The sequence below is a fragment of the Alternaria ventricosa genome (assembly GCF_023758065.1).
Source record: "Alternaria ventricosa strain BMP 2768 chromosome Unknown scaffold_22, whole genome shotgun sequence".
In the NCBI taxonomy this organism is placed as follows: Eukaryota; Fungi; Ascomycota; class Dothideomycetes; order Pleosporales; family Pleosporaceae; genus Alternaria; species Alternaria ventricosa.
This window is the reverse complement of record NW_026055702.1, coordinates 305265-332741: the sequence shown is the minus strand read 5'-3', so window position 1 is coordinate 332741 and position 27477 is coordinate 305265. Positions and strand designations below refer to the sequence as shown.

General features: G+C 53.4%; 11 protein-coding genes across 11 annotated transcripts; 7 read left to right on the top strand and 4 right to left on the bottom strand.

The window, feature by feature from the left end:
• Positions 1-273: 273 nt before the first annotated feature.
• J4E93_009568 (uncharacterized protein) lies at positions 274-3587 on the top strand (the record flags this gene model as incomplete). Its single annotated transcript, XM_049347458.1, has 7 exons — positions 274-353; positions 412-662; positions 716-1639; positions 1691-1843; positions 1889-2162; positions 2213-2280; positions 2329-3587. 7 exons carry the CDS (start codon positions 274-276, stop codon positions 3585-3587), a joined length of 3009 nt encoding a protein of 1002 aa, XP_049195464.1.
• Positions 3588-4017: 430 nt separating this feature from the next.
• J4E93_009567 (uncharacterized protein) lies at positions 4018-4848 on the top strand (the record flags this gene model as incomplete). The annotated part of the gene is made up of 2 exons (XM_049347457.1): positions 4018-4076; positions 4149-4848. 2 exons carry the CDS (start codon positions 4018-4020, stop codon positions 4846-4848), a joined length of 759 nt encoding a protein of 252 aa, XP_049195463.1.
• A 268-nt stretch (positions 4849-5116) lies between these two features.
• On the top strand, positions 5117-6346 carry CWC2 (Pre-mRNA-splicing factor; the record flags this gene model as incomplete). Its single annotated transcript, XM_049347456.1, has 1 exon — positions 5117-6346. The coding sequence occupies one exon, from the start codon at positions 5117-5119 to the stop codon at positions 6344-6346; it is 1230 nt and encodes a 409-aa protein (XP_049195462.1).
• A 327-nt stretch (positions 6347-6673) lies between these two features.
• On the bottom strand, positions 6674-7864 carry J4E93_009565 (uncharacterized protein; the record flags this gene model as incomplete). Its single annotated transcript, XM_049347455.1, has 1 exon — positions 6674-7864. The coding sequence occupies one exon, from the start codon at positions 7862-7864 to the stop codon at positions 6674-6676; it is 1191 nt and encodes a 396-aa protein (XP_049195461.1).
• Positions 7865-8267: 403 nt separating this feature from the next.
• Positions 8268-9257, top strand: J4E93_009564 (uncharacterized protein; the record flags this gene model as incomplete). Its single annotated transcript, XM_049347454.1, has 2 exons — positions 8268-8275; positions 8303-9257. The coding sequence occupies 2 exons, from the start codon at positions 8268-8270 to the stop codon at positions 9255-9257; spliced, it is 963 nt and encodes a 320-aa protein (XP_049195460.1).
• A 534-nt stretch (positions 9258-9791) lies between these two features.
• J4E93_009563 (uncharacterized protein) lies at positions 9792-10370 on the top strand (the record flags this gene model as incomplete). The annotated part of the gene is made up of 1 exon (XM_049347453.1): positions 9792-10370. One exon carries the CDS (start codon positions 9792-9794, stop codon positions 10368-10370), a length of 579 nt encoding a protein of 192 aa, XP_049195459.1.
• A 130-nt stretch (positions 10371-10500) lies between these two features.
• On the bottom strand, positions 10501-11616 carry J4E93_009562 (uncharacterized protein; the record flags this gene model as incomplete). The annotated part of the gene is made up of 1 exon (XM_049347452.1): positions 10501-11616. One exon carries the CDS (start codon positions 11614-11616, stop codon positions 10501-10503), a length of 1116 nt encoding a protein of 371 aa, XP_049195458.1.
• A 778-nt stretch (positions 11617-12394) lies between these two features.
• Positions 12395-16156, top strand: J4E93_009561 (uncharacterized protein; the record flags this gene model as incomplete). The annotated part of the gene is made up of 1 exon (XM_049347451.1): positions 12395-16156. The coding sequence occupies one exon, from the start codon at positions 12395-12397 to the stop codon at positions 16154-16156; it is 3762 nt and encodes a 1253-aa protein (XP_049195457.1).
• Positions 16157-18285: 2129 nt separating this feature from the next.
• On the bottom strand, positions 18286-19464 carry J4E93_009560 (uncharacterized protein; the record flags this gene model as incomplete). Its single annotated transcript, XM_049347450.1, has 3 exons — positions 18286-18820; positions 19114-19132; positions 19458-19464. 3 exons carry the CDS (start codon positions 19462-19464, stop codon positions 18286-18288), a joined length of 561 nt encoding a protein of 186 aa, XP_049195456.1.
• Positions 19465-19731: 267 nt separating this feature from the next.
• Positions 19732-23010, top strand: J4E93_009559 (uncharacterized protein; the record flags this gene model as incomplete). Its single annotated transcript, XM_049347449.1, has 4 exons — positions 19732-19948; positions 20009-20309; positions 20431-22743; positions 22926-23010. 4 exons carry the CDS (start codon positions 19732-19734, stop codon positions 23008-23010), a joined length of 2916 nt encoding a protein of 971 aa, XP_049195455.1.
• Positions 23011-23459: 449 nt separating this feature from the next.
• On the bottom strand, positions 23460-27095 carry J4E93_009558 (uncharacterized protein; the record flags this gene model as incomplete). The annotated part of the gene is made up of 3 exons (XM_049347448.1): positions 23460-24545; positions 24595-26651; positions 26699-27095. The coding sequence occupies 3 exons, from the start codon at positions 27093-27095 to the stop codon at positions 23460-23462; spliced, it is 3540 nt and encodes a 1179-aa protein (XP_049195454.1).
• Positions 27096-27477: the final 382 nt, after the last annotated feature.

Below are 27477 nucleotides of genomic sequence, written 5' to 3'. Positions count from 1 at the left end.
CCCGGCGTGTGCAGCCAGCGCTGCAGAGATCGAAAACCAGTATGATCTGCCGGCCTAGACCGCGTAGACTCTCGTACTCATATGTCCTGTTCCTCGCCCCAGCCCTGGATGCCCGTGAGAATTTCGCCGTCCCGGGTCTCAGGTCGCCTCTTGACAGGCACGCGCTCGTGGGGTGTGGTATGACGTCACGCGGATCTTCCTTCTCCCAGCACTTCTTCCTACCACCTGCTTTCGCTTTGAGACAAGCCGAGCGCGCTCGCCTGCACCTGCGCCATGGAGAACCTTGACAAGCTGTCTGCGACGGGTCTGCCAGTGTTCGATCTGAATGCGGAGAACCTGCGGCGCAAGGACTGGTGAGCAGACGGCCAAGATGCATGCGCTCCTGCTGGGCCCGTACTGACAACCGCCCAGGACTAAAACAACCATCGGCTCGCGCGAGTCGTGGCCTGTTGCATTAACATGTCTCGTCCACACGTGCGTGCTGCCCATGCCCCACTGCAGCGCCATCTTCTGGGGCCAGGACCTGATAGTTATACATAACCTCGCCTGGGAGAAGGCACGGGGTGGTCTTGATGGCCAGGCCACCCTCGCGCGCGACAGCTACGGCCATGAGGCGCTCGGCACGCTACGAACGGTGCTGAGAGGGCGAACGGTCAAGGTGGGTAAGCATCAGCTACGACCATGTTTCCTGCATCTAGCCAACTGACCCTTCTAGCCGCTAGGTATTTCCTCAAGGACTTCGCCGAAGACCATGAAACGCAGCTTCTCCTCAGTACTATCTTAGACGAGGGCGGCACACGACAGGGCGTATTGGCCCAACTGCTCGAGAACCGGCCTGTAGACCGCTACATGCCCATCGAGGGCATCGATGAACTGTCGCGCCAAAATCCAGGGAGACGAGTCAAGGACAATGAGTCTCAACAGAAAGGCAAGCACAACAGTAAACACAAGCAAGCAGATTCTATGCAGACGAACATGTTCCAGCGCTTCGCCGAGCTACTGCCCAATGGCCTGGCCATTCTCGACAAGGAGGCCGAAGCCATCTTCGTGAACGACGGCTTCTTTAAGCTGACCACGAACAAGGGCAACAACGAGTTTCGATCGTGGCCGGAGAGCATTCACCCCGACGACTACGAAGACGTCATGGCTGCATATCGCAAGGCATTCGAAAGCCGCACAGAGCTGCAGATAGAGTTTAGATGCGATGTCGCTGCGCCCGAGGAAATGAAGTCCAAGGGAGAGCAGTGGAGACTTTTTTTGCTCAAGCCTCTGAGTGAGGAGGCTGATGCCGGTTTTATTAGCGCCGTTATCGACATCACCGATATCAAACATGCCCAATTGACCCAAGAGAAAGCTGCCAATGATGCCAAAGAGCGCAAGGAGCAACAGGAGAGGTTTATTGACATGGTTTCCCATGAGATTCGAAATCCTCTTTCTGCCGTCCTGCATTTAGCTGAAGAAGTGAGAGAGATTACTAAAGAAATTGGGGCGCAACACGACGACATCCACGACCAGGTGGCCGATATCTTGGACGCTGCCGACACTATACTGCTTTGCGTCTCACACCAGAACACTCTTGTAGACGACATTCTATCTTTTTCCAAGCTCGACTCTATGATGTTGTCTTTAGTACCCCGACGTGAGTCTTCCCACAATCATGACGTATGACCATTTCACTAAAATACCATAGCAACAAGACCTAAATGGGAGTTCTCCCAAGCACTCCGAGTTTTCCATTCCGAGTTCAAAGCCAAGAACATCAAGTTCCACTATGCTATGGACATCTCATATGAGGAACAGAAAGTGGACCATGTTGTCGCCGATTTGAACCGCATGAAGCAAGGTGAATAACTTGTGCTATTCTCCTAAGACACGCTGACGTCTTTAGTACTGGTCAACTTGATAACCAACGCTATCAAGTTTACTTCCAAGAAGAATGGCGACAGAAACATCACTGTATCCATGGGTGCATCCGTCAAGCGACCTACGTCTTACCCCCCAAATGTCATCTACTTCAGTGAAGAGAAAGAGGCTTTCCACCTTGATTCCACAATGACATCGGAATGGGGCGCCGGGGATGCCATGTACTTGATGGTGGCCGTCAAGGATACTGGTATAGGCATTAGCAAAGAGGGCCAGGCCAAACTGTTCGAACGATTCAGGTACGTTGTCTCTCTAACACATCAAGAGTACCAAGCTCACCATATGACAGACAAGCGACACCCAAGACACAGGAGAGATATGGCGGATCAGGTCTTGGTCTGTTCATATCACGCAAATGTGAGTTAATGCCCCTGCTTCATACGCCATTAGCTAATATATGCCCAGTGTGCACACTGCACGGTGGAGACATTGGCGTGAGTTCGAAAGAAGGAGAAGGTTCAACATTCGGATTCTTCTTCAAAGTGCGTCGCGCGGTCGGCGAGAATGGTGAGGGGCGGCCGACACAATCTCGAAGCAACTCGGAAACCTCAAACTCTTCCTCTCGGCCAGGAGAGTCCGGATCGCGGCCGTCTCGTCCACCCATTAGTCGTGCAAACTCGAATCTCTCAAGCATCAAAGAACGGAAGAATGAGCGTCCTGAAGCGAAGACGCTCGCAAGTCATGGCGGTGTGGATACTGAGGATGTCGATCCTTCTCTCAAGCATCCACCAGTAGAGAATCACCCAGAGTCGCATCCGGACTCGAATGAGGATTCGCGCTACAAAGAGACGGAGAAGGCCACCGAGGATATCAGAACACAAAAGCCACATATGGAAAGGAAACTACCCGACCTAAGGAGAGGTGAGACGTCACGCCAGGAGGACGACGCGAAAGAGATTACGAGATCCCAGAGCGACCAGCGCAACGAAGACACACATACCCTTCTCCTCGTGGAAGACAACCTTATCAACCAGAAAGTGCTGAGGCGGCAGCTCCAATCCCGTGGTTTCCAAGTGTTTACTGCGAACAACGGACAGGAAGCCATCGACGCAGTCGCCGAGCGTGGACAATTGGCGGACAACGGCCCCAATGATCGCAATTACTTCGACTGCATACTCATGGACCAGGAAATGCCGATAAAAGATGGCAATGCGGCGACACAAGAGATCAGACAACTGCAGGATGAGGGCAAGGCTGGATATAGCCACATCCTCGGTGTCTCTGCAAACGTGCGGGAAGCGCAGACTAACAGCATGCGCGCAGCCGGTATGGACGACGTCATCTCCAAACCATTCAAGGTCGACGATCTGGTCAAGAAAGTTCGTGGGTTGGTGCTCAACGGCGGTGGTGGTTCAAAACATGACAACCGGCCGAATGGTAGCTCAGATACTGGGCAGGAAGACAAGAACAAGAACCAAAGAAAGAAGAGTGGGAATCAGGAAGATGACGGCGCCAGCCAGCAAGAGAAGGGTGGCCTTCATCCACAAGCAGCCGAACGACGAGATAAGGACGGACATTCGAATAACGAAAGAGAGAACCTGGATCGAGGTGGCGAAAGGTCAAGATCGCGCTCCAATCGAACCGAAGGATCTCCGAAGAACGAGCCCAAGTCGCGCGCCAATGTAACCGAGGGATCCGCGACGAACCAGCAACAGTCAAAATGAGTACTATAGTGTCCCGGCGTGCCTAGGGTACGTCTATACTCGCATTTGGATTGCACAGTGTCGTTCTCTGTGATATTTGAGGCTCAGGATTGCATTGCACTGCTAGTCATGTCCAGTATGAAGGTCTTCCCCACATATGAAGCAGGATTCACTCGCGAAAAGAACCTTCAGATTCGAGCACGAAACCCAGGGGAAGCCTGGAAGTCGTGCATGAGGTGGAGTCTCCGATAATGCAAGAACCCGTAGGTACGCGAGTCATGCCTATGACATCCCACTTCCAGGTGTTACCCCACCCTTTAACCAAACAAACATCACGACCGAACTCATCATCATGCATGCTAGACTTGTTTACATGCGCAGCTGCGGTCTACTTCTTACTCTCCGTCCGCCTTGACATCCAGACTAACCTTCCAAACTCGTCCTCCCTAACATGACGAAAGAATTCCAAGACAAGGTCGTCCTCATCACAGGCGCAGCGAGCGGTATCGGGTACGTCTCCGTCGCTTCTTACCACCTCACCTCATCCTCCCCAGTAAACCCATCATGCTAACCCTGCCCCAGCCGCGCAACAGCGCTCAAACTCTCCTCCCTGGGCGCCTCCCTCGCCCTCTGCGACCTCAACTTCCCCGCCCTCAGCAGCGTAGCTTCCGAATGCAAAACCCCCACCCACCTCCGCAAAGTCGACGTAGGCTCCTCATCCCAAGTCCAAGAATTCGTCGACAGCACGATAAAAGGGCTAGGCCGCCTCGACTACGTCTTCAACTGCGCCGGCGTCAACCCCACGAGCATGAAGCTCGAAGACACCGACGAGGAATACTGGGATAAACTCGTAAACACGAATCTCAAAGGCGTGTTTCTCGTTACGAAAGCGTGCCTTCCTTATTTGCAACGCGGCTCTGCGATTGTCAATGTAAGCAGTGTATCTGGGATTCGCGGCTCGGCGCTTCAGTCTGTGTACTGCACAACGAAATTTGGGCTCATTGGCATGACGAAGTCGCATGCGCTGGAGTTTGGGCCGAGGGGGATTAGGGTGAACTGCGTTGCGCCGGGGTATATTGATACGCCGTCGAATGCGGGGATTGTGAAGGGTGGGGAGGCGGTGGAGAGGATGAGGAATGGGAATGCGCTGGAGAGGTTGGGTGAGCCGGAGGAGGTGGCGGATGTTGTGGCGTTTTTGTTTGGAGAGGGCGCGAGGTATGTTAATGGGGCGGTTTTGGAGATTGATGGGGGGATTAAGATGAGTAGTACTACGAGTAAGTGAGGGCGTGGAATGATAAGAGGGATCTATATGAAATGATCAGACAATGCGTCACATGCTTGCGAACGAAGGAAGGTTGATTATCTGGCTATTGTTGAAGCTTACAATGTATTTCCGTATGTTCAAGTCCGATATCGCGGTCACCCAGTGGGAACCTGAGGCAGAGAAGCTGTTGGGTCACGTGCGAGATCGCCAGGCGCGCTAGCGCTTGTCGCATGTCGAAAGTTCCGTCGCGACATCATACTCTCACCACAACACCAACACCACAGCCATGACCGAAGTACAACAACCCGCGCAAACGTCGCTCGCGACCGATACATCTCTCGAAACCGCTACATCGACTGAGCTCGTGCCGACGACCGAACAAACGATCATCACGACCAATGCCGAGGGCAAAAAAGTCAAGAAGATCATCCGTCGCAAACGGAGACCGGCGCGTCCACAGGTCGATCCTGCTACGATAAAGCCTCAAGAAGTCGCGCAGACGGGAAACATCTACAACGTCTGGTACAACAAATGGTCTGGCGGTGACAGGGAAGACAAGTACCTCTCCAAGACCGCGGCGCAGGGACGCTGCAACATCGCCAAGGACAGCGGATACACCAAAGCCGACAAGACACCCGGATCCTACTTCTGTCTCTTCTTCGCGCGTGGCATCTGCCCCAAGGGTGTTGACTGCGAGTACCTCCATCGCCTGCCGACCGTCACCGACCTCTTCCCGAGCAATGTCGATTGCTTTGGGCGCGACAAGCATGCCGACTACCGAGACGACATGGGCGGTGTAGGAACCTTCCAAAGACAGAACCGAACGCTATACATCGGGCGCATACACCCCACAGACGACATCGAGGAGATCGTATCGCGACACATGCAAGAATGGGGCGAAATCGAGCGAACGCGTGTGCTGACAGCACGCGGTGTAGCCTTCGTCACCTACGTCAACGAAGCCAATTCGCAATTCGCCAAAGAAGCAATGGCCCACCAATCCTTTGACAACAACGAAATCCTAAACGTCCGCTGGGCAACCGTCGACCCCAACCCACAAGCCGCAAAGCGCGAAGCCCGCCGCATCGAAGAACAAGCCGCTGAGGCCATCCGAAAAGCGCTCCCCGCAGCCTACGTCGCCGAACTCGAAGGCAGAGACCCAGACAGCAAGAAGCGCAGAAAGGTAGAAGGTAGCTTTGGACTACAGGGCTACGAAGCACCAGATGACGTGTGGTACGCGAAGGAGAAGAGCGAGTGGGAAGCAGCCAAGCAGCTCGAGTCTGGCGGTATGGGCGAGCGCATGATGATTGAGGGTGGGGAGTCGGCATACCAGGAGGACGGCGCTGCTGCACAACAGTACCAGCAAGATGAAAGCTCAGCTGCGCAGCAGCAGGCTAATGGCATTCTATCGGGCTCAACACTAGCGGCGCTCAAGGGCTTCAAGGCTAACCCGTCGAATAAGCGGCCTGCGCCTGTTGCGGGGCCGTTGGTGGATTATGGCAGTGATAGCGATTAAGTTTCGGGTTGGATTGAGGAGCAGATTGGACGATTCGCATGCATGGGCGGGAAAGAGAATAGGAGGAAAGGATTGTATGTATAGTTTGCATGATGGAGAAAAGGACTAAGCATCTCATGGCGTACGCATAGGTTAATTGATACCCGTTCTTTTGCGAATTGTCATATTTCGCTCTGCTAATCGATCCACCTCATACGAGGACAAATCGAAACAGATGTGCAGCCTACATCAAGATGAAGATATGCAAAGTAGATGATCTGACGTCAAACTATCCTACAGGGTGTTCGGCGTTTTTCCGTGAACAACGTGGATCCGTGAGGTTGGCATTTACGACGGCGACTGTACCCTCAGTTTCTTCGGCACTTGCAGCTTCTTTGTTGGCTCGGGATCGCGTTTCGCTACTACATTGGCATAAGTAGGTTTCACTCCGACCGCCTTCTTCGCCGCTTCAATCTTCTCCAAAGCATCCGCCTTCGGTATAATCTTAGCCTTCTCCGTCATTAAAACCTTCTTCGCAGCCTGCACTTTCCTTACAGCATCCGCCTTCTCCTTGACCGACCTCTTAACCTCCTGCTGCCTCCTCACTTTCTCCGCCTTCATCTTCAAATCCTCCGTCTGCTTCCTCAGTTTCTCCGCCTGCCGCTTGACTTCGTACGCCCTCTTCGCCCTCGCCAGAATATCATCCGTCTTGGCATACTCCCCTCCTTGGACTGGCTTCCCGTTCCCCTTCTCCCTCACCCACGCACTCACCATGTCAAACCCAAACCAATCCTGCTCTACATTGACCATATACCCACTCGTCCCCGCTCTATCAAGCGCCCACCCATCCGTGCCGCATTTATATTTCAGCGACGCCCCCTGCTTCTGCATGGAATCGAAATCGCCGACTACAAAACTCTGCGTCCGCGTGTCAACGAAGATGTTCGGCGGCTTGATGTCGCAGTGTACATACCCCAGTGAATGGATATGCTGGATCCCTTTCCGGATACCTTGGATACAGTTTTCTGCATCGAAGACGCGAGACTCGACGATTAGATCCCACAACGTGGTATCGTAGCGCCGGAATAGCAGCGCTGTGATAACCTGGTCCATGCCGTAGTTCACGCCTACGTACCGGCAGATATTCGGATGTGGGTTCTTGCGTAGCATTTCACAGTTTGCTATTTCCCGCGTCATAATGTCTTTGATCCAGTATGGGTGCCCGAAGAGTTCTCGGTAGTAGCGCAGGTAGTCCATTTGTTTGGCGTAGAGATGGCCTTTTGTTGCGTACTTGGCGGAGGTCATGGCGCCTTTTTTGTAGGTGGGTCGCGCGTTTGAGAGGTTGATTTTGCGTGGGGGGACGTCCCAGGTATATGGGTTGGGATCGGGCTTGCTGTTGTTATCGTCTGGGATGTGCGTTTCGGCGTACCAGAGCCCTGGGTACTTTTTTGAGCGGAAAAGGGCCCGTTTGGTTGTGCCGGAGACGCGTGATTTCTGGAGGATTAGGTCGTTGCTGCGGGCAGCGGCCTGAGGCGTCATCGTGGGGAAACCTGAAATATCCTTGGAATGGAAGATGTTTGGTAGAACGGTGGAGGGAAAGGTGTCTGGCCTGTTTGTCTATGTAGTGAAGGGGTGCGCTGTGAAGGCTTTGAGACCACGATGGCATGTTCCAGCTGACACTATGATGCACTGATTCACTCTGTGAGGAGTTGGCGCTTTTGCACATTGCAGTCGCTCCATTACAGTTTCCAGTATGCCCCTCTTGCTCACTTGGTTATGCTGTATCTTTACAGTGAAAGACTGAGCTGTACCTCGTATTTCAACTCTATTCTCCAACAATACAATAGCCCATCGACTTTGCTGCAAGATATCTGTTGGTGCTCGCATTCAACCAAAGATCCCTCGATGAACTATCCGGATCAAACACCCTGGCCAGATCATCATGTTCAAGTACATTGCCGGATTCACAGGCGTCAGCAAAGACGACCTACCGAAGCCGTCGATGCAGATCGTAGACTATCGCATTGTATCCCAGGATTCTTTGTCCGAAACCTGGGTGCTAGCACATGAAGACGAAAAAGTATACCATGCAATCAAAAAGGGCATTCTATCCGACCGGGACATTGACCGTGCCGACCCTTCAACCTGGATAGACCGTGAAAATAATATGCCCCCTGAGCAAGTCAACCCAGCGAATTTCTACCCGCCGTGCAAACCTGAGTACACACGCATTTGGGAAGTCCAAGGCTGCGAAACGAAGAAGCATTACAAGAAGCATCATGCCATTCTGAAAGCGGGCCATCGGCGCATTCGGGACACCCGTTACCCAGACTTTGTGGCTAAGACGACTGCACGCGAGATTGAGATGTGCGAGAAACTTCGCGTGATGCCTCATAAGCATATCTGCAGATATCACGGTGTGCAAACAAGTCGTGTGCTTGGGTTTGAGTACCGCGGAGCTCCTATCGAAGTGCCCATGGAAGGAGAGCGCGTTCTAAAATTGGTCTTCGACAAATATGATTGCGACCTTTGGGAAGCAGTTCAGCGCGGTTACGCCATACACGTGCGAGATTGTCTAGAAGCTATTGCGTCTGCGATACGGCACATGCACTCTTTGGGTATCGTCCACGGGGACATCAAACCCCATAACATCTTCATAAAGTACCCTAAGGGCCAGTACGATGCGACTCCAACACGCTACGTCGTGGGCGATTTCGACAGTGCGCAACCCACTGGTAGCGTAATCGATGGGAAGCACGGTACTCCGTACTGGTCGCGGGAGAAGAAGGTCTGGGTTGATACCGTGGAGGAAGATGATGATTGGTTTTCTTTGGAGAGAATGAGGAGGTGGCTGGTTGAGGTTACGAAGGGTAGGTTGGAAGATTATGAGGGGATAGATTGGGGAGAAAGTGGAGACGTAGGTAATGTTTGATGGACGCTGGATGCAAACGTTGGTTTCGTGGAGATGTTACCGATACATACGGATGGACCTCCTTTTCTTTACTGTAAGGGGGTCCAGGACTTGAATCCTACTAATTTGCCAAGGGGATAAAGGATTATCCAAGGTGACCATGTAGAGACGTCATGAACGTGGAGATAGCTTCTCATACCTGGACCAGAATGAGACATGTCCGCGTAACGATTAGAATGTTCCAAACAGCCAGATGGCATGATAGCCAAGCGTCGTGATAAACTGTAAGCGGAGCGCGGAGTGTAGGAAGGAATGAATACGCGACGCGCGCAGTCCAGCCTTGTTTCGAGGTGGAGCTAGACAGCGGCACGACCCGACTAACGGCGTGGTTGCCCCATCCGCGGTGTCCGCGGTGTTTCTGTTTCGACTTCCGCCAGTCGCGCCATTGACGCGTCATCCCCTATTTTTCTAGATCTCAATCTGCCTATACATAATACACAAGTGCTATATGTGAAGATCCCCGACCTATAGCCAACCGCCCACCACCCGCCCGCCATGTCCCACTCGAACACGCAAGCAACCAACAAGATGCTCAGCACGCTCCCAGCACCAACGCGCGACCTGACGGAACTGGCCAAAGAGGAAAAGAGCTTCACCTTCAACCATTTTACCTGCGAACATGCCTGGGTCATTGGCAATATCCTCCGAAACGCGCTGAGAACCGCCGAATGCCCCGCGCTTATCCACATCTCGTCTGCGAATCAGACGCTGTTCCACTCGCCCAGCCTGCCTGGCATAATGCCCGACCACGAGAAGTGGACAGAGAGGAAGCGCAACACCGTGTTGAGATGGGGCCATTCGACTTGGTTCATGAGCTGTCAGTTCGAGGGCGATTACAAGAGGTTCGCTGAGCACAATGCTATGAGCGGGGATGAGTGGTCGAAATATACCATTGAAGGGGGCGGATACCCCGTCTTCGTCAAGGGCGTAGAAGGCGTCGTTGGCGCTATCGTTCTGGTCGGTGTTGGCGTGGACAGTGAGCAGGCGCACGGTGTCGTGGTCAAGGCCGTGGAGGAGTACAAAGACCTCCGAGAAGGGTTCCGCAGCCCAATGAGGAGTATGACGGTCAAATGACTAGATGGCCTGGGTAAAGGAGACGGTCTTGGAATCACACTTGGCATCGATGAGAGGATGGGAAGGAGCAGAGAGAAGAAAAAGACCTGAGCGCACCATGTGAAGTCTGTTGCACGGCTTGGATTGAGGACTAAAGTACAGAAGAGGCATTATTGCCAGCCGGACGAAACCCGAAACGCCCTCCCACCGCGTCGAAAGCTATCGAGTAGCCAAACAACAAGTTCCGCCCAGTGTTCACATAAGGGGGATGTTCTGGTGGTTGCGGAAACACATACGTTGGCTCGATGGACGCATTCTGGCCAACGACGAAGGAGTAGGAAGTTGCTGGTCGGTCCAGCGACGGAAACCCAATCGTGATATTGGTCCCAGGCTTCACACGCTTCAACTTGCTTGCTTGGCCATTTGGGTTGGGGTTGGGGATCCAGACAGTTGGTATCGAAACGCCCTGCTCAGCCCTAATATACATCTGCGATATGCCCGTATCGACCAGCAGAGTGCCACAGTTCCGCCCTTGGCCATCGATGCTGAAGCACATCTTCGCCATGGCCCAGTCTCTCGCATCCTTGTCATGAGTGAGGCCTGGCTCTAGACCAGAGAATGCGAACCCCTTTGTGTTCTTCGGCGTCAGCCCTATCTGGATACCTTCGGCCGATATGATGTATCCCGATTGCAAGTTGCCTTGTCGTACCGGCTCCCCATCGACTGCGTTGATATTCAGGAATGGGTTGATATCCGGTGTCGCGTATGGCATACCATCTTTCGGACCGTTTCTCCCAAAGCCTACGCCCATGTAGGTGATTTGCGAGGTGTCTCTCTCTTCGGCCTGCTCCCCATGTGGACCCAATGGACATTCGAAACGGTCTTTACGGGGATCATACCAAGGGCATCTCCAACTCTTGTCGACTATCAGAATAGGCACGTCTGCAGTCGCGTATGAACCATCCTCGCCGCCAAAGTGCAGCGGAAGTTTGACTAGTCGCCCTACGTAGAGGATCTTGCTGCTTGTAAAGAAGTGGTGTGCCGGCGTACCCTCAGTAGATGGTATGTTCGGCAGTATTGGGGCGCCTATCAAAGTGCCTGTAGACCCAGTATCCACGGGCATCTTGATGTCAACCCCTTCGACGCCACACACGACTTGCGGCACATGTTTGGGGTTCAGATTGTACATAAATGGAATGAAGATCGAGTCCGTATGTCGTGGTGATTTGGAATCCATAGGGTGTAACGTAGCTATTTCGTTGTACATAGCGAAGAAGGCGAGGCTGGCGATCAAAATCAATAAGCGCGAGAAGAGTGTTGAACACTTCCGCTTTTGGTGTGTGAATGTTGAAGATGTTGCAGTTGGCTCGTGAATTCCAGATGGCGATCGCGTTCTATAGACCTCGGTCTTCATGGCTGTAAATAGATGCAGAGACCACCTGCACCATCCGCTGGCAAACGCCTGACGTACGCTAAGTTCGCGCGTCAATGTCGCGTCCAAGGAGTCAACAGCGTGACACTTGATGGGAAATGTGTACAAAGCGATGTCGAGTCATTCAAAAAGCACAGTAATAGCGCGCCGACGTCAACGCCGCCCGGGCGCGCTGTGAGTTGGCGTACCTCTGTCCCCGCAATACCCGGATCCCCAGGCACGTACTCCAACCCAGCTATCCTAGACTTCGGCTCTTCTTCTTCCATCACCATCATTCAGTCAGATGTCAACCTTTACGTACTTTCACGAATATATGGATCACGAATCGCGAGATGCCGATCATCACGTGTGCTCATGCACGTCGCAGCCGGGGATGTTCTTAGCTCGAATTAGGCCTGTGGCTGAGTGTGACCATCCACCGCCCTGAAGGCAGTACGACCGCAGACTGAAGGAGAGGAGCACTCTAGCTGAGAATGGCTTTCGACGACCCACCCGGCCCCCTCTATCGACCTTGATACATCCTCCATCTCATCTCCGATCAAACGAATATCCGCTTTCGTACTCCATCCGCGCCTGCGAACGAGAGTCGTCGCAGCCAGAGCATGTAGCCAATATGGGTCGCTCACCATCACGATCCAGCGATGGAGCTGATTCAGCACAAAATGCGCGCGTCGAACCGCGTCTCCTGAAGGCCATCGAGGACAGTAAACACGACGATGCGATCGCGATTATCGAGCATGCGAAAGCGAAGTCGCAACCCGTCGACCACCTTCTGCGCATAGGCTTGATGCGCGCAGCCGAACGCGGAAACATCTACATCACCGAATACCTGCTCAAGAGCGGCGCGAAGCCCGACGGTGCACCGGGTGGTCGAGTCTCGCCTTTGTTTAAAGCGATTGAGAAAGAGCGTGTCGACATTGTACGACTGCTGTTGAAGTTCGGCGGCAACGTGGATGCGCAAGACAAACAGGGACGGACTGCGCTGATGACGGCTGCATGGAAGAACTACTACCACATCATGCAAGAACTGCTTAGGTATGGTGCCGACGTCAACAAGAAGGACAACACTGGGCGGAACATATTACACAACTTGGCGGCAGACAAGCACTGCAACTGGGGACGCGATGTCATCGCGGAGCTGTTGAAGCAGAATATCGCGATCGATGGGCCAGAGGGCCAGGACGACCAGAAGCGCAGCCCGTTACATTGGGCTGCTAGTACCGGCAAGAAGGAGCTATGCGAGATGCTCTTGCGTCGAACGAGATTGCCGAGAGCGAATGTGAACGCGGTGGAAGTCAGGCAGAAGACGGCACTACATCTGGCAGTCGCACACGGGCGAGACGACATCATCGAGCTTTTACTAGTCAACGGGGCAGACGTAGGCGCGCAGAGCGACGGAAGCTGGACGCCCCTTCACAATGCTTGCGACCAAGGCAGTGTAAAGGTGCTGAAGATACTCATGGCTGCCGGAGCGGACGTCAATGCGCGAACACTCAACGGGACGACACCTTTACACGTTGCGGCGCAAGCTGGTCACTTTGACGTAGTCAAGTGTCTTTTGGAAAGGGGAGACATCAAACGAGCGCCGAAGGATACATTTGGTATCACGCCATTCTTGCGCGCTGCGCAGAGCAAGAAACCTGCGCGCAAAGATATCATCAATGCTCTGGCACCCCACAACCAGGTCGAAGCGCTCAGCGAAGACGCCCTTGGCGCTACAAACGGGTTCCGTGCTACGATCGTTGACTTTGGCAACTTCCATAACGAAAACAAGGTCTCAAGAAGGACTGTCTTCGAGCTGCTGTATGGCCGCGATCCCATCAACCCAAGAAAGCCAGCTGTTGCGATTCTGCCCAAGGAGTCAAAGGCGACAAACTTCCGATGGATACATCTCCCTGCCAACAACATGGCCTGGGTTGAGGCGCTGCTCACGAAGGCCTTCATCGAGGAGGGTGCCAGTGATGTGGAGGGCTTCAAGGCGCTCGAACGGTCCTTCAGTCATCAGCATCGAGGTCAGCAGATTCATTCGCATTTCATGCGACCGCTGTGTCAAAGCACACCACGTGCACCAAAACAGCACGATGATTCCGACCTTTCCGACGGCGCTGATTTCATCCCCCAGATTCTGGTGAATAGCGGTATGGGCTTAGGTATCGATGCGGTAGCTGGTTCACAAGAACTGCCAACGTCGCAATTTCCTCGCACGCCTGTGCGGACCAGTACCGTGGATACAGACTATACGGATGGGACTGCAGGAACGGGCTCCGGACCTACGACTGTTAAGGAAGGAAAGAGTAAGGCGAAGGACAAATCGAAGAAGCAACCGAAGTGGAGTGGATCGAGACAAGCAGGCAAGCGATCAGGTGGGACGGACACACCAACTCGAGGTCCAGAACACCAGGCGAAACGAACGCATACTAGCTCCTCTCTCAACAATAGCGGCCATCTCAGGTCACCCGGCAGCCCGGGTAGAAAAGACCCAACAGCCGTAGCGAAAGGCAACATCTTTGCCTTCATGCCATACCTACATTTTGAAACCGATCGGCGGCGGCAAGAAATGCAGGCGGCGATCTCGAGGACGCAGAAGATCAAAGAGCGGGAGAAGAACGAGGGTGGCACTTCCAAGCCACAGTATTACCGCGCATCAACTTATGACGAGATGCTGTTCAGGGCTCACTTGACATCCTCACAAGTTTCGCTGCACGTGCGACGCACGCTCGACCAGTTCTTCTATCACAATATCGACACGCAATCCCGAGATCGAGACCAAGTTGTCTATCGATATCAATGCAAGTCGAACGAGCCGCAACATGTTGACCCAAAGATCTTCATGGTCGATCAGCTATGGATGTGGACGCTTGGCAAAGACTTGATCGTGACGGCCTTCCCTCAAAGATGGCAGCAGCCTCGTAACGACCCGCTCAACGTCCTGGATGGAGTCATTGAAGACATCAATAGCAAGACAAGAGATCCGGTGCGTAGTGTGTACGATCTTGCCATGATCATCACCGGTCGGTGTAGTGGCGTGTTTGACAGACATCGTGTTGGCGACGAAGACTATCAGTTCCTCGACATGTTCGAATCAAGCATCGGTGATGCTACTGAGATGGAAACTATGCTTTTCAAAGAGTTCAACACAGCGTCCGCCCAGGCCTCGGCTTGGCTACAACATCACCGCCGACCCAATCGCTTTTCGCGACATTTGGAGGCTGAGGGAAGGCAAAGAGAGCACCTGAATCGACGGCACACATCGCATCATTCACATTCCCACTCTCACGCGTTGACTGACCCTCCAGTGCCGGAAGAGGCATTTGACTACGATGACAGCGATCGAACGGCCGCCCATGCCCCGCTCTTTGTTGATAAATTACTAGACATCGGCGCTGAGACAGACTTGCTGGCTGAGACGAAAGACATTCGCGACGAACTCAACATGATTTCAAAGGTGCTGGAAGATCAACGCACCATACTACCGGACATGGAGACAAGCATCACGGACATATATCGTGAAGAGCACAAGAGTCAACAGGATCTCAAGAAGCGATTCAAGGATATGCACAAGACAGTAGACACACATATCAAGGATCTCGAACGCATGGACAAGCAAGCCAAGCGCATCTACGAATCCATCACCGACCTACTCGATCTAAAGCAGAAGCACGCCAACGCATTCGAGGCACGCTTCGCTCGCGACCAAGCTGCCGGTACTGCAAGACAAAGCCAGACCATCATGGTGTTTACCATTGTCACAATCATCTTCCTTCCCCTATCCTTCATCGCAGCCATGTTCACAATCAATATCCAAGAATTTCCGCACCGGCCCGGTAGCGACGAGCCTTCGCTTCCTCTCTCATTCGTCAGCAAATACATGTTCGGCATCGGCTTCGCCATCTCCATCCCGTTCATCGCCATCGCGCTCTCATTCGACGCCATCGGAGACTTCTTCCGCGAAGTCAAGCGCCGCTTCCGCGAGCGCAAGGCCCAGAATCGGCAGAGCCGGCATGATTTCAACGACGCTTATAGCGGGATCGAGAAGACTGACTTTGAGTACCCCTTCGATACACGCACTATTGAACAGGCTTTGAGTCGCGGGCGTAGTACGGCATACCGCCCCGACGGCAGGCGCAGCATCGAAAGCTATCTCGGCAGTGCGAGAGCGAATCACTGGGGTGATGGCGGCTCGCTGCTTCCTGTTGCTAGTCGCAGTACGGGAAGGAGTCCCGAGAAGGGTGCTGTGAGGATTACGAATGGCTTGAATGGCACGACTGCGATGGCCAACCGGTTGAGTGTGGATAGGGCTGAGAGGCAGAATCCGATTGAGAGGATTAGTACCGGGTTTAGGATGAGAGGAAGCGGGGATTTTGAACGCGCGTAGATGGGGTGGTGTTGGGGAGGTTTGGAAAATGCGGATACCCTAGCGCTGTTATGTACCGTTGCTGATGAATGATTAAAGACACGTTACATTTTACGTTTTCTTTGCTTATATGGCGTGCTTGGTTCAACGCGGTCGGGCTACCACGAAAAGACCAAATATGGTTCGGTAGATGCTCAGGATTGGGTGGATGAAGGAGAGATGTGGGGATGACGGCGGAGGCGATGGTACCGTGATGGGACATTGATGACGAGACGCACACGGCTACCGAAACGTATACCGTACTCGTAGGAAGGAACCAGAGAGAGAGAGAGAGAGAGAGAGAGAGAGAGAGAGAGAGAAGAGTCGCAAGCTCCAGAAATCCAGGCTGTCAGTGATCAGGATACAGTAAGAATGCCTCTTCTAATGTTGTGGCAGGAAAACTGGGCGTTGACGGCAGATCTCAGCATCTGAACAATCGCTGGGCTCGTGGACATTGTGCGCTGTGTGTACTCGGAGAGGGTGTAGGGGTCTCTATTAGAGAATTGTTAGGCAGGCAGAGCTTTGAGTAGCCTTATGGAATGAAGCTATGCATGATTTCATAACTCGTACGACTTGATGTATGTCTGCTGCAGCCTCGGTTGGCTGATACCCAGGTACGCGTCCGGACTAGCGTCGTGTTCCTTCGCGTCTTGTTGCCTGCAAGTTGATGACTCCGCCACAATTATCTTCTCGTCTCTGGGGATAAGAGGCGCTCGCGCCCCTAAAATTGAAGATGAACATTGGTTACATCTTGTGCTTACCAAATCCCAATAACTTCGCTTGGGACTGACAGTCTGTTTCATTAGCTACTGATCCGCAATGAAAATCGGTCATCATGACTCTTTACACGCACTGAAGCGGCGGATGTATGTTAAACGGTCTAGGTCTCGTGTATAGTAATATACGACTGACTGCAAGTAGGACACCTCAACGTCGGAAACCTGATCCCAAACCTGATCCAGTTGAGTACGCTTCACCCACTCCACGTAAGAACATACGTCTAACCGAACAACAACAGCCCGACCCGCTTACTTGCACTCCACGAAGAACATCGCCAATCTCAGCTGGAATTCTGTACAGCTTTCCGCGCAGCCCTTCCTCGCGAATTGAGGGACATGGTCTACGATCAGCTTATCACTCCCCGCAGGCAACATTACGTTGTTGATTGCCGTGAGGTAGACACTGGAATACGCTCAAGTCGATGTTTCCACCACGATCACGGTGGCCGATCTTTCTTCGACGCTCAAACACCTCTACCCGAAGACCCTGCCATGCGTCGCGATTTGTGGAGATACTCCGAGTATACAGGGGAAACAGTTGCGAAAGAGATAGCAGAGCACTGGTACCGCACTGGCGGCTTCATAATGTACACCCCGGGTGCTTGCTTGCTAGGAAGTTTCCTCACGCAAGATGTCTGGAAAAGAGGAATCGTGCCTGCCGATATCATCCGATACATACGCATTGATCTCAGCTGGGATCAGATTTGGGGTGGCAGCTCGCGTGTTGTAGCTGATCTCGAGAACCTTCTTAGGTTGACTAACAAAGACATGGTAATCATCTTCCAGATAGATCATCATGCAGCTGATGAAGACTATCACCTCGAGCCCCCGCTGTGGCCTGTCCTGCGAAGTTTGTTGAAGGCGTTTGCGCCGAGTATTTATCGCTTGCGCGCTGCTGGGTTTGATAGGGTTAAGGTGTATCAGGGTGTTATTCGTAGGCTTTATGAGAAGTGGCCGTGGGATAGAAGTCATAGGGATATCACGAATTGGTTTGATCTGGAGGAGGATGAGTTTCGGAAGGTGTTTTTGACGGTAGGTCGTGATGCGCTGATGATGTTGAGGATGTCTGCTGACGTGTGGGCCAGGGGAGTGGAGATGATGAGGAGAGTAAACAGCGTATTGCCGATGTCATATTGAAGGGTAACAGCTGAAGAATTTTGAGACTGGGTCGGATTTATTAAGAAAGGAAAAGAGATGACGAGAAGTCCTAAACAGATGTGTTATAGCTGTAGACCGACAAAGATTAGGGCAATCTTGACTAAACACGTCAACATCCAGTAGTTGGCTCCACTCTCGAGGAAACTTGCATGCCACAACCGCTGACATGATCAATCATGTCGTCCGCTCGTCTTTAGAGGCCTCCAAGCACGCGGAGATAAGAGCGTCTATGAACGGCTCGTCCTGAAGCAGTCTTGACTTACACAGCTGCTTTTCATCTTCGGTCGCATGCTCATGGAAGTTACAGCGATCTTGTATCTCCTTGCGTAATGCATCCATTCCTTTGCCTTTGCTTGCAAGCTTGTGGTTGATGTGCACAACTTCTACTAAGAAGTCCTGGGGCAGCTGTGCAGCATCGAGTAGCGCTCGGTGAGCGCCCAAGTATTGGCCCCAATTCAGCGCAGCGCTCTTGACGAAGTATTGACAAATGGTAGAAGAAGGAGGTAATTTGTCGAACACGAAAGCAATGGTTTCGGGGTTGGGAACCATCCCATCTTTCACGATGTCGCTGAAGGCGCTGATAACGTCGTTGCGCAATCTGACGCACTCGTATGCATCCGCAAAGCGATAGAGATGGATGAGACAAGCCAAAACTTCGTTAGTAGAGCCGAAAGCAGCATCTGATTCCACACCATTTGTCTCTTTCATCCTTTTACGCGTGTGAGATGAAACATCAGCGTTCAAAGATCGGGTCATGCGCGCTGAAGGGCTCAATAAGGCTTTCACCTCACTAAGACCTGGAGGCGAACGAGCCATCTGAAGGTAGACCCAAGTCTGAAAGAGGCCGCAGATCTGCTCATGAGTCTCAGGAAGATGCAAGACGCCATCTCTGCCTTCTTTGAAGTTGGGTCCGAATGCGCGAGAGAAGTACTCAGAGTGCCGGCGGAGGAGGTTCTTGTGAAATATGAAGTGTGTTTTATTGGCGCCCACGGTCACACGTACCGTTTCGCTTCCGAGATCCCTGATCTTGTCAGTAACTGTAAAGACTAATTGAGGGGTTGCTCTACATGATGCGTGCCTAGGAATTGATTGAGGGTGCTGCGGAATTGAAGCGGTTGAGAGGCAAAGTTGTCAGTTTCGGAGGTCGAGAAACCGAAAAACTAAGGCAACGAAGATCGAGATCAAATAATCGTGGTGCGAAGGGAAGGCGCAGTAGCAGGAGGGTTCCACCGCCATGGCATCGTGAATGCGCGGTCCTGTGCTGCAGACGTTCAGTAATTCCCATGTACACACCGTATTCCACCGTGATCAGTCTTGCAGCTGCCTGCAAAGTATTAGAGATCTACCTTTCATTGATGGTCTAGAGAAGTGGGGTTGTAGGACAAGGTCAATCGAGTGCCAAACGCGAACTCACATGACGCGACGCCAACGCCGGCTTATCTCCGCTCCATCGCCGAAGTCCAAGCTCCAAGCTTAGGCGTCACCGTCACCACCAAGCAGGTGCGCCAACAGCTACAGCCGAAGCCGCAGCAGAGTGAGAAGGAGCACTGAGACAGCGGGTGATCGCGCAAACAATGACTACGAGCCCACGATAGCTGAGAGCTACATCCCAAGCCCACCATGGCTTACGACACCTCGAGCGGTTATGCGCCGCCCAGCACAAGCAACATGCAGGAGGACGCCTCGGGCCCCATGTTCAGCATAGAGCGCGTGGCTTTACAATTCACAGTATCTTCCGACTTCGTAGCGGCTGCAGTAGCAAATAATGTCGTCGTCCTGGCTCTGTCCACCGGGCGCATCTTACGCATCGATTTGGACAGTCCCGCAGATATAGACGGTTCGTATAGCAATGCACACACCACCCGAAAGACTTGGACAACCGCTCATATATTACAAGATATCGACCTCCCGAAGAAGCCTTCAGAAGTGGGTGTCATCAGACGCCTCTTTCTCGATCCCTCCGCATCCCACCTCATCATAACCACCACCCTCGCCGAAAACTACTACCTCCATACACAATCCCGGACACCGAAGGCGTTGTCACGGCTGAAGGGCGTTGTCATAGAGAGTATCTCGTGGAACCCCTCGCAACCCACTGCTTCGACGCGCGAGATACTCGTGGGAGCGTCAGACGGCAACGTTTACGAGGTGTATATCGAGCCGTCATCCGAGTTCTACAGGAGGGAGGAGAGGGTAACGTAGCTGCCACGGATAGTTCTTAAAATATCTTGCTAACTTTTTACTAGTATGTATCTCCTATGCTATGCTTTGGCAACGCGGTTCTAAGACATCTTATTATTCGTACTAACAGCTTGATAGATACTTGAAGAGCGTATACCGGACGAACGATGGCCCTATTACTGGGCTGTGGACAGATACGGTGCCCGGGAGAACGGATCTGCGGCGCATCATCGTCGCGACACCTTCGACTTTCCTACATTTCGCTGGCAAGGTCGGACGTCAGGGATCAGAGGGAAGCGGATCTATATTCTCGAAGCTGTTCGAGAGCGAATCTGCGACCGTACATGAGGTCTCCAATGTCGCCCCCACGGCAGCCTCGCTGCTTGCTATCTCCCCGGAGCACAACGACAGCCCAAGCCGCGAGGACTCCAACGCCGAGAGGATCTTCGGCTGGCTTACATCACAAGGCGTTTTGCATGGGAAGCTGTATCTATCACAGGATACTCCTGAGCTTGGCGGCAAAGTTCTTGGAGACTCAAAGATGTTGCCTAGATCACAGGTGCCGCCTTCACAAACCGCTAGCGGGCGCACACGACGGACACAAGATCCTATCAGTTCGATGATACTGAGCCAGTGGCATATTCTTCAGCTAGTCGAAGGCCGAGTCGTAGCTATCAACCGCCTCGACGACACTGTTGTCCATGACCAAGTTGTGCTGGAGCCCGGACAAAGTGCGCTTGGTCTGGTAGCGGACTGGAAGAGGAATACTTACTGGCTCTTCACGAGCCAGGAGATCTTCGAGATCGTTGTCGAAGACGAGAGTCGCGATGTTTGGAAGATCATGCTCCGAGCACAACAATTCGAGGCTGCATCGCAGTACGCCAAAACACCAGCGCAGAAGGATGCAGTGGCAACGGCATCTGGTGACTACCTTGTTGGCAAGAGCCAGTGGATGGAGGCTGCGACTGTTTACGGACGAAGTACGAAGCCGTTTGAGCAAGTCGCGCTGACATTCATCGACAATGGCGAGCAGGACGCGCTACGGAAGTACCTGGTGACGAAACTGTCCACATTGAAGAAGTCATCGATAATGCAACGGACTATGGTCGCTACTTGGTTGATTGAACTATACATGGCCAAGCTCAATACTCTCGATGACACCATTACCACGAAAGCAGAACTCTCAGAGAGCATGAACACCGCCGAGACTCATGATCAACTATCAGTCATCCGGAAAGAGTATCAAGACTTTGTAACCAAGTACAAGGCTGATCTTGACCGTAAGACTGTATACGAGATCATCAGCAGTCACGGTCGAGAGGAAGAGCTGCTCTACTTTGCTACTGTGGTCAACGACTACAACTACGTACTCTCGTACTGGGTGCAGCGTGAGCGTTGGCAAGAATCTCTGGACGTCCTCAAGAAGCAGACAGATCCCGAGATTTTCTACAAGTACAGCTCTGTGCTCATGGCCCACGTACCAGTCGAGCTCGTCGATGTGATGATGCGACACTCGAACTTCGACGCGCAGAAGCTCATCCCAGCATTCCTCAACTACAACAACCACACCAAGGCCACGCTGAACCAAAACCAAGCAGTCCGCTACCTTCTCTTCGAGATCAACCAACACAACTCAACCGACGCCGCCATTCACAACACCCTCATCTCCATCTACGCCTCCCACCCCACAACCGACGAATCCGCCCTCCTCGCCTACCTCGAAGGCCAATCCCTCGCCCACGAACAAAACTACGACGCCGACTTCGCTCTCCGCCTCTGCATCCAACACAAGCGCGTCCAATCCTGCGTACACATCTACAGCTCTATGCAACAGTACGCACAAGCCGTCGACCTTGCCCTAAAATACGACTCCATAGACCTCGCCTCTAGCGTCGCCGACCGCTCCAACACCTCCCCTGTTCTCCGCAAAAAACTCTGGCTCGCCATCGCCAAAAAAGTCATCTCGCAATCCAGCGGCATAAAAACCGCTATCGAGTTCCTCCGCCGCGTCGACCTCCTCCGCATCGAAGACCTCATCCCCTTCTTCCCAGACTTCGTCGTCATCGACGATTTCAAAGAGGAAATCTGCGCCGCCCTCGAAGACTACAGCCACAAGATTGATGGCTTGAAGCAGGAGATGGATGACAGTGAGGCGACGGCTACGCATATCAAGTCGGATATCAAAGCCCTCGAACAGCGTTATGCGATTGTGGAACCCGGGGAGAGGTGCTATGTGTGTGGGTTGCCGTTGTTGGCGAGGCAGTTCTTTGTGTTTCCGTGCCAGCATGCTTTTCATAGTGATTGTCTTGCGAAGAGGGTCGTTGAGCTTGCGGGCATTGCGAGGGGAAAGAGGATTGCGGAGTTGCAGGCGGAGGTGCAGAGGGGGGTCAAGGTGGGGAAGGGGAGGGAGAGGGCGATTAGGGAGTTGGATGCGTTGGTTGGGAGTAGTTGGTGAGTCTTCCCTTTCTGCTGTCACCTCAATTTCGGGAAAACCTGAATAGGTCCGGAGCCTACATCCACGTTGGGGCACCTACTTTGCAGGTTTCCATGTCGATGTAGGCTGCAGGCTTGTTCAGTTTTTCCCTTGTATGAGGTGCTGTTTTCTTGTTTGCTGTGCTAACAACGTGTTTTAGTGTGTTATGTGGTGAACTTGCCGTTAAGCTCGTCAATGAACCTTTCATCACCGCAACGGACGACAAGGACGAATGGGCTGTTTAGTAGAAAAACTGAACACCCAGGAGCCTACGTTGACCCTGGGCCACCTACTCTGCGTGGTTTTATTTTGATGTAGGCGTCAGGGTCTTCAGGATATGCCTAGATTAACGTGCAGCTTAAAGAAATTGTCATCAGCACCAAAGCAAGCAAATCATACAAAGCAGTCGTATTGTACATTTTACTTTCAATTGCATCTCTATAAGCCCCCGCCCCTGCATGTGGTGGTATACAAATTTTAGTAGTGCCGTACGATAAAACGGAGCTGATGATATGATTCCCCCGTTGTCTGCCTCCCCCCGGAGACGCCGTAGCGCTGATGCAAGAACTAAGAAGAAAGGAAGAATAAGAGGCAACAAGAAAAAAGGATTAGACGGATAACTTCAAACGAACGCCAGATGGTGATACTTTTTCCAAGACTGTTGGCCTTCGCCATGGAACGACAAGCGATAACGCTACTCATCCTCATCATCGTCCATGGCGGTGTCACCATTAGCTTTCGGGGCGGCGATAGCGTCATCGTCTTCATCCTCATCGTCGACGACGCGGGCTTTGCGGGGACGAGGCGCAGCAGCTGCGGCACCTTCGTCGTCGCTGCCCGCCGTGCCATCAGCCTTGTCTCCGTCTTCAGCGGGCACGGCACCATCCTCGTCGCTCTCATCGTCGATGAACTCCGCGGACTTGTATTTACCGACTGGTTCGCTCTTGCGGGCGAGCTTCCTCTTCTTCTTCTCGCGGGGCCGCTCTTCGTCGGATAGGTCCTCGGTGCCACTGGCTGTCGTCCGTCTGCGCCTTGAGCGTGGCTCGTCGTCGTCAGAAGGCAGGCCGTCGGTGTCGGAGTCGGCGTCCTTCTTCTTGCGCTTCGGGCCCTTGGGTCCACGTGCTTTGCGCTCTGCTTTGCGGACTTCCTTGTCTTCGTCTTCTTCCATGCGGCGACGCTCTTCTTCGTTGCGCTTCTCCATGAGTTCGCGGTCGCGCTGGAGGAGGCGCTGTTGCTCTTCTGCGTACTTGCGCTTCTTCTCTAGGGCCTCTGCTTCTGCGCGTGCCTTTTCTTCCTCGCGGCGGCGCACTTCGGCTTCGCGGATGCGGCGCGCTTGGTCGAGCTTGGTTGCGTTTTCGCCTTCGTAGGCGGCTTGCTTCTCGCGGGTACGCTCGAGCTGCTTGACCATGGTGTTGCGACCCATGTTTGCACGAGCGGTAATGTCGGCACGTGGGAAGGGCGGGTTTTCCTCCTTGGTGAGCTTCTCAAGTGTTTCAATCGCCTCGTCGAGACCTGTGACGGCTTGGTCGACGTCTTCGAGCGTGCGCTGTTGTTCGGTGAGCTGGTAGATGCGGGTGGCGATCTGGAACTGGACGAAGGCGACGTTGAACTGAGAGTTGAGGTCTGCGGGAGCGGCCGCGAGCGCTTGCTTTGAGTAGTCGAGAGCAGTTCGGAATCCGGCGATGCTGTTTTCATGCTTGGCTCGAAGGTACCAGGTTCGTCCTAAGCAAGCCAGGATCTTTGGGTCGTTGTGTCTGTTCCGAGACAGGGCTGCTTCGTACTTGGATGTGTTAGCAAGGTTAACAATGTAGGGAGGGGAATGCGCTCACGTTTTCAATTGCTCGCGCATACTGCTTGATCTCGCAATACGTATGTCCCAAGTTGACAAAAACACTGTGATCCTTGAGTGTTTCTCTGACCTTTGAGAAGATCTGCAGGGCTGTGGAGTAGTCCTTCTTGTCTTCTACTAGCGCAATGGCAATACCCTGAGCAGCATACGCATTCTTCGGATCGAGTTGGAGCACCTTGTCGAAGAACTCCACAGCTCGTTCGTAGCTCTTCCGACGCTTCTCTTTGTCCTGTTCCGAACTTCGTGGCATCTCGCGCGCGATAGCAAGATGGATGTTGCCCATGCCCATTAGCGAATAGCGATCGTGCTTGTCAGACTTCTGCAGGGTGTGTTTGTAAAGTCGCTGCTCGTCGTCCGCTGCGAAGTTGGAGGTCTTCTTCTTCGACTTGTTGACATACCACCCGTACAAGGCTCGCACCTCAACATTGTCCTCGTTCTCTTTGAAGAGATCTTTCATCGCTCTGGGTCCCTCGTCTTGTGGGTTCTCCCTCAAGGCAATGTAGGTAAGACGAATGCGCGCGTCGACGTAATCGGGGTGTCGCTGAAGCAGACTGCTGTAGACCTTCTTTGCCTCCTCCGCTTGGCCCTCGGCTTCGTAAGTTCGGGCAAGGTTGAAACTAATCGAGGTAACGAGTGCGTCCGTGTCGATTGTGTCGTCGCGGTTCTCGGCATTTACGCAGGCGTTGAGAGCCACCTGGAAGAGTTCTTGAGCTCGCACGTAGCGCTCGGCCTGGAAGTGGAAGCAGCCCATGTTGTTGAGCAGTTGTGGCGGTAGGAGTTGGCGAAGTGCCGCTGTGAGTTCAGCACCTTCCTCGACGCCCTCTGGATAATCTTCCTCTGGAATGGCTTCAATCTCCATTTGCTCCACTTCTTCTAGACACTTCAAGCTCTTTTCGGGGTGATCGGTCTCGTAAAGTCGAGCCAGGTTGAGCAGAACCGACTGGTCAGGGACGACCTTCTTCTTGGGATCCTTCCATGCGCTCTGTACGCTCTCGAGATATTTCAATGCCTTTTTCAACTCAGCGGATTTGTCCTCGGTGGACTTGTTGTTCTGAGCGGTAAAAACGTCTTCAGCGAACAGAGTACCAAGTAATGTCTGGGCTTCAACGTTGGGCGATTGCTGGAGGATCTTCTCGAGGCGGAACTTGGCGCCATCATAGTTGTTCATCAGGACGTTCATCTGGGCCAGTCCGAATTTGGCTGGTATGAAACCCCGCTCCTCACCTCCACGGGCCTGATCAGACTTCTGGTAGTACTCGGCGGCAAGTGAAGTGTTGTCCTGTTGATGCGCGACCTTGGCTCGTAGGTACCAACCATCGCTCGCTATGGCATTGGTGTCGGTGAGTTCAATGGCGCGTTTCGCTACGTCTTCGGTTTTGGCGACATCTCTCCTCAGGGCAAGGTAGCTACCGACTGTGGCACAACTCAGGGGGTACTGGTTGTCGATCTTCAAGGCGGGCTGAATGTATTCACCAGTCGCCTTCTTGATGAGTGCGGCGAACTTGGGGTCGGAGGTGGAGAGGTTGGCGGTCTGCTGGAAGTTGTAGATGCCCAGTAGAATCAAGGCGATCTTGGAACTTGGGTTGAGCTCGAGAGATCGCTGCCAGGCGCTCGCTGCCTCGTCCTTGTGGCCAAGTTGCCAGAAACAGCAGCCGATACCGATGCGTGGATCTGGATCGAGGAGATCCGGAGAGCTCTCGAGGATGTTTTGGTATCCCTTCAAGGCTTCTGCCCACTTGCCCATGGAGTAGTGGACGCGGGCCTTGCCCATCTTCGCCATGAGGTTCCTGCCGCCGGATGCCCTCAGCGCGTCCTCGAAACATTTGGCTGCCTGCTTGAGCGTCTCCATGCGCTCGGGGCTGACAGTGGAGCCAGCCGCAGTCGCCGGGCCCTGGAGTGAGGCCCTGAGAAGGTATAGGACACCGCGAGCGAGGAACAGCGGAGGGTGCGAGGGGCTGATACGGGAGGCATCGTTGAGTACGCCGGTGGCCGACTGGATCCAGTACTCTTTGAGTTTCACGTCTGAATCTGCGTTTTCTGGACGTGTCAGTTATGGTACACATGGAGAGATTCCGATGACATACGAGGCCTAACGCGCGGTGCTTCGCGACATTTGAGCAGGTACAGCCAGCAGAGGCCGTTGAGGATGCTGAGCCTGTCTTCGCCGCGCGCGCGGTTGAAGACTTGGGTGGCCTGGCGCAGCACGTCTATGGCTGTCTCTATCCTCTTGCGCTTCGCATAGGCGACGGCGACCTGGACCCACGTCGACGTCGCGCTCTTCTCGGCCTCTAGAATATCGCACAGCTCGGTCGGGTCGTCCTGGATCTGCTCGTCTAGGGGGATTTCGACATCGAGCTGGCCTCCCTCCTCATCGGCGACGGAGATGGTGATGGAGCTGGGCACGTCCGAGTAGCGCGGCGGTGGGAACATGCTGCCAGCGCCGTTCACGCCATTCGCGCCATTCGCGTAAACTGCAGCCATGCTGGGAGAGAAGTCGCGATCGGGGAGATTGGATTCGCGATTGGTTCGGGGACGAGACGGGATCAGCGCGACATAGCAGGTGGGGAGGGCAGAGAAGTAAAGGCGCGAGGCTGAGGGCTGCCTCCGTTGGTGGTTGGATAAAGAATCGCGAGTGAGAGCTTCCAGGGAGCGCGGAACGGCGAAACGTGCGGAATCAATCTCTTGGCGCGTGTATGAGGCGTGACGGCAGCGAGACAACTTTTATATGAGAGTTTTTGCTGAATGACTACAAGTCGTCATGATGAATTCTTGAATTGCTAGATATCGCAATATAATTCACCCTGCATCATATTATACTTGCGTGTTCATGTTCGGCCCTGGCATTCATAGTAGACTCGCGTTG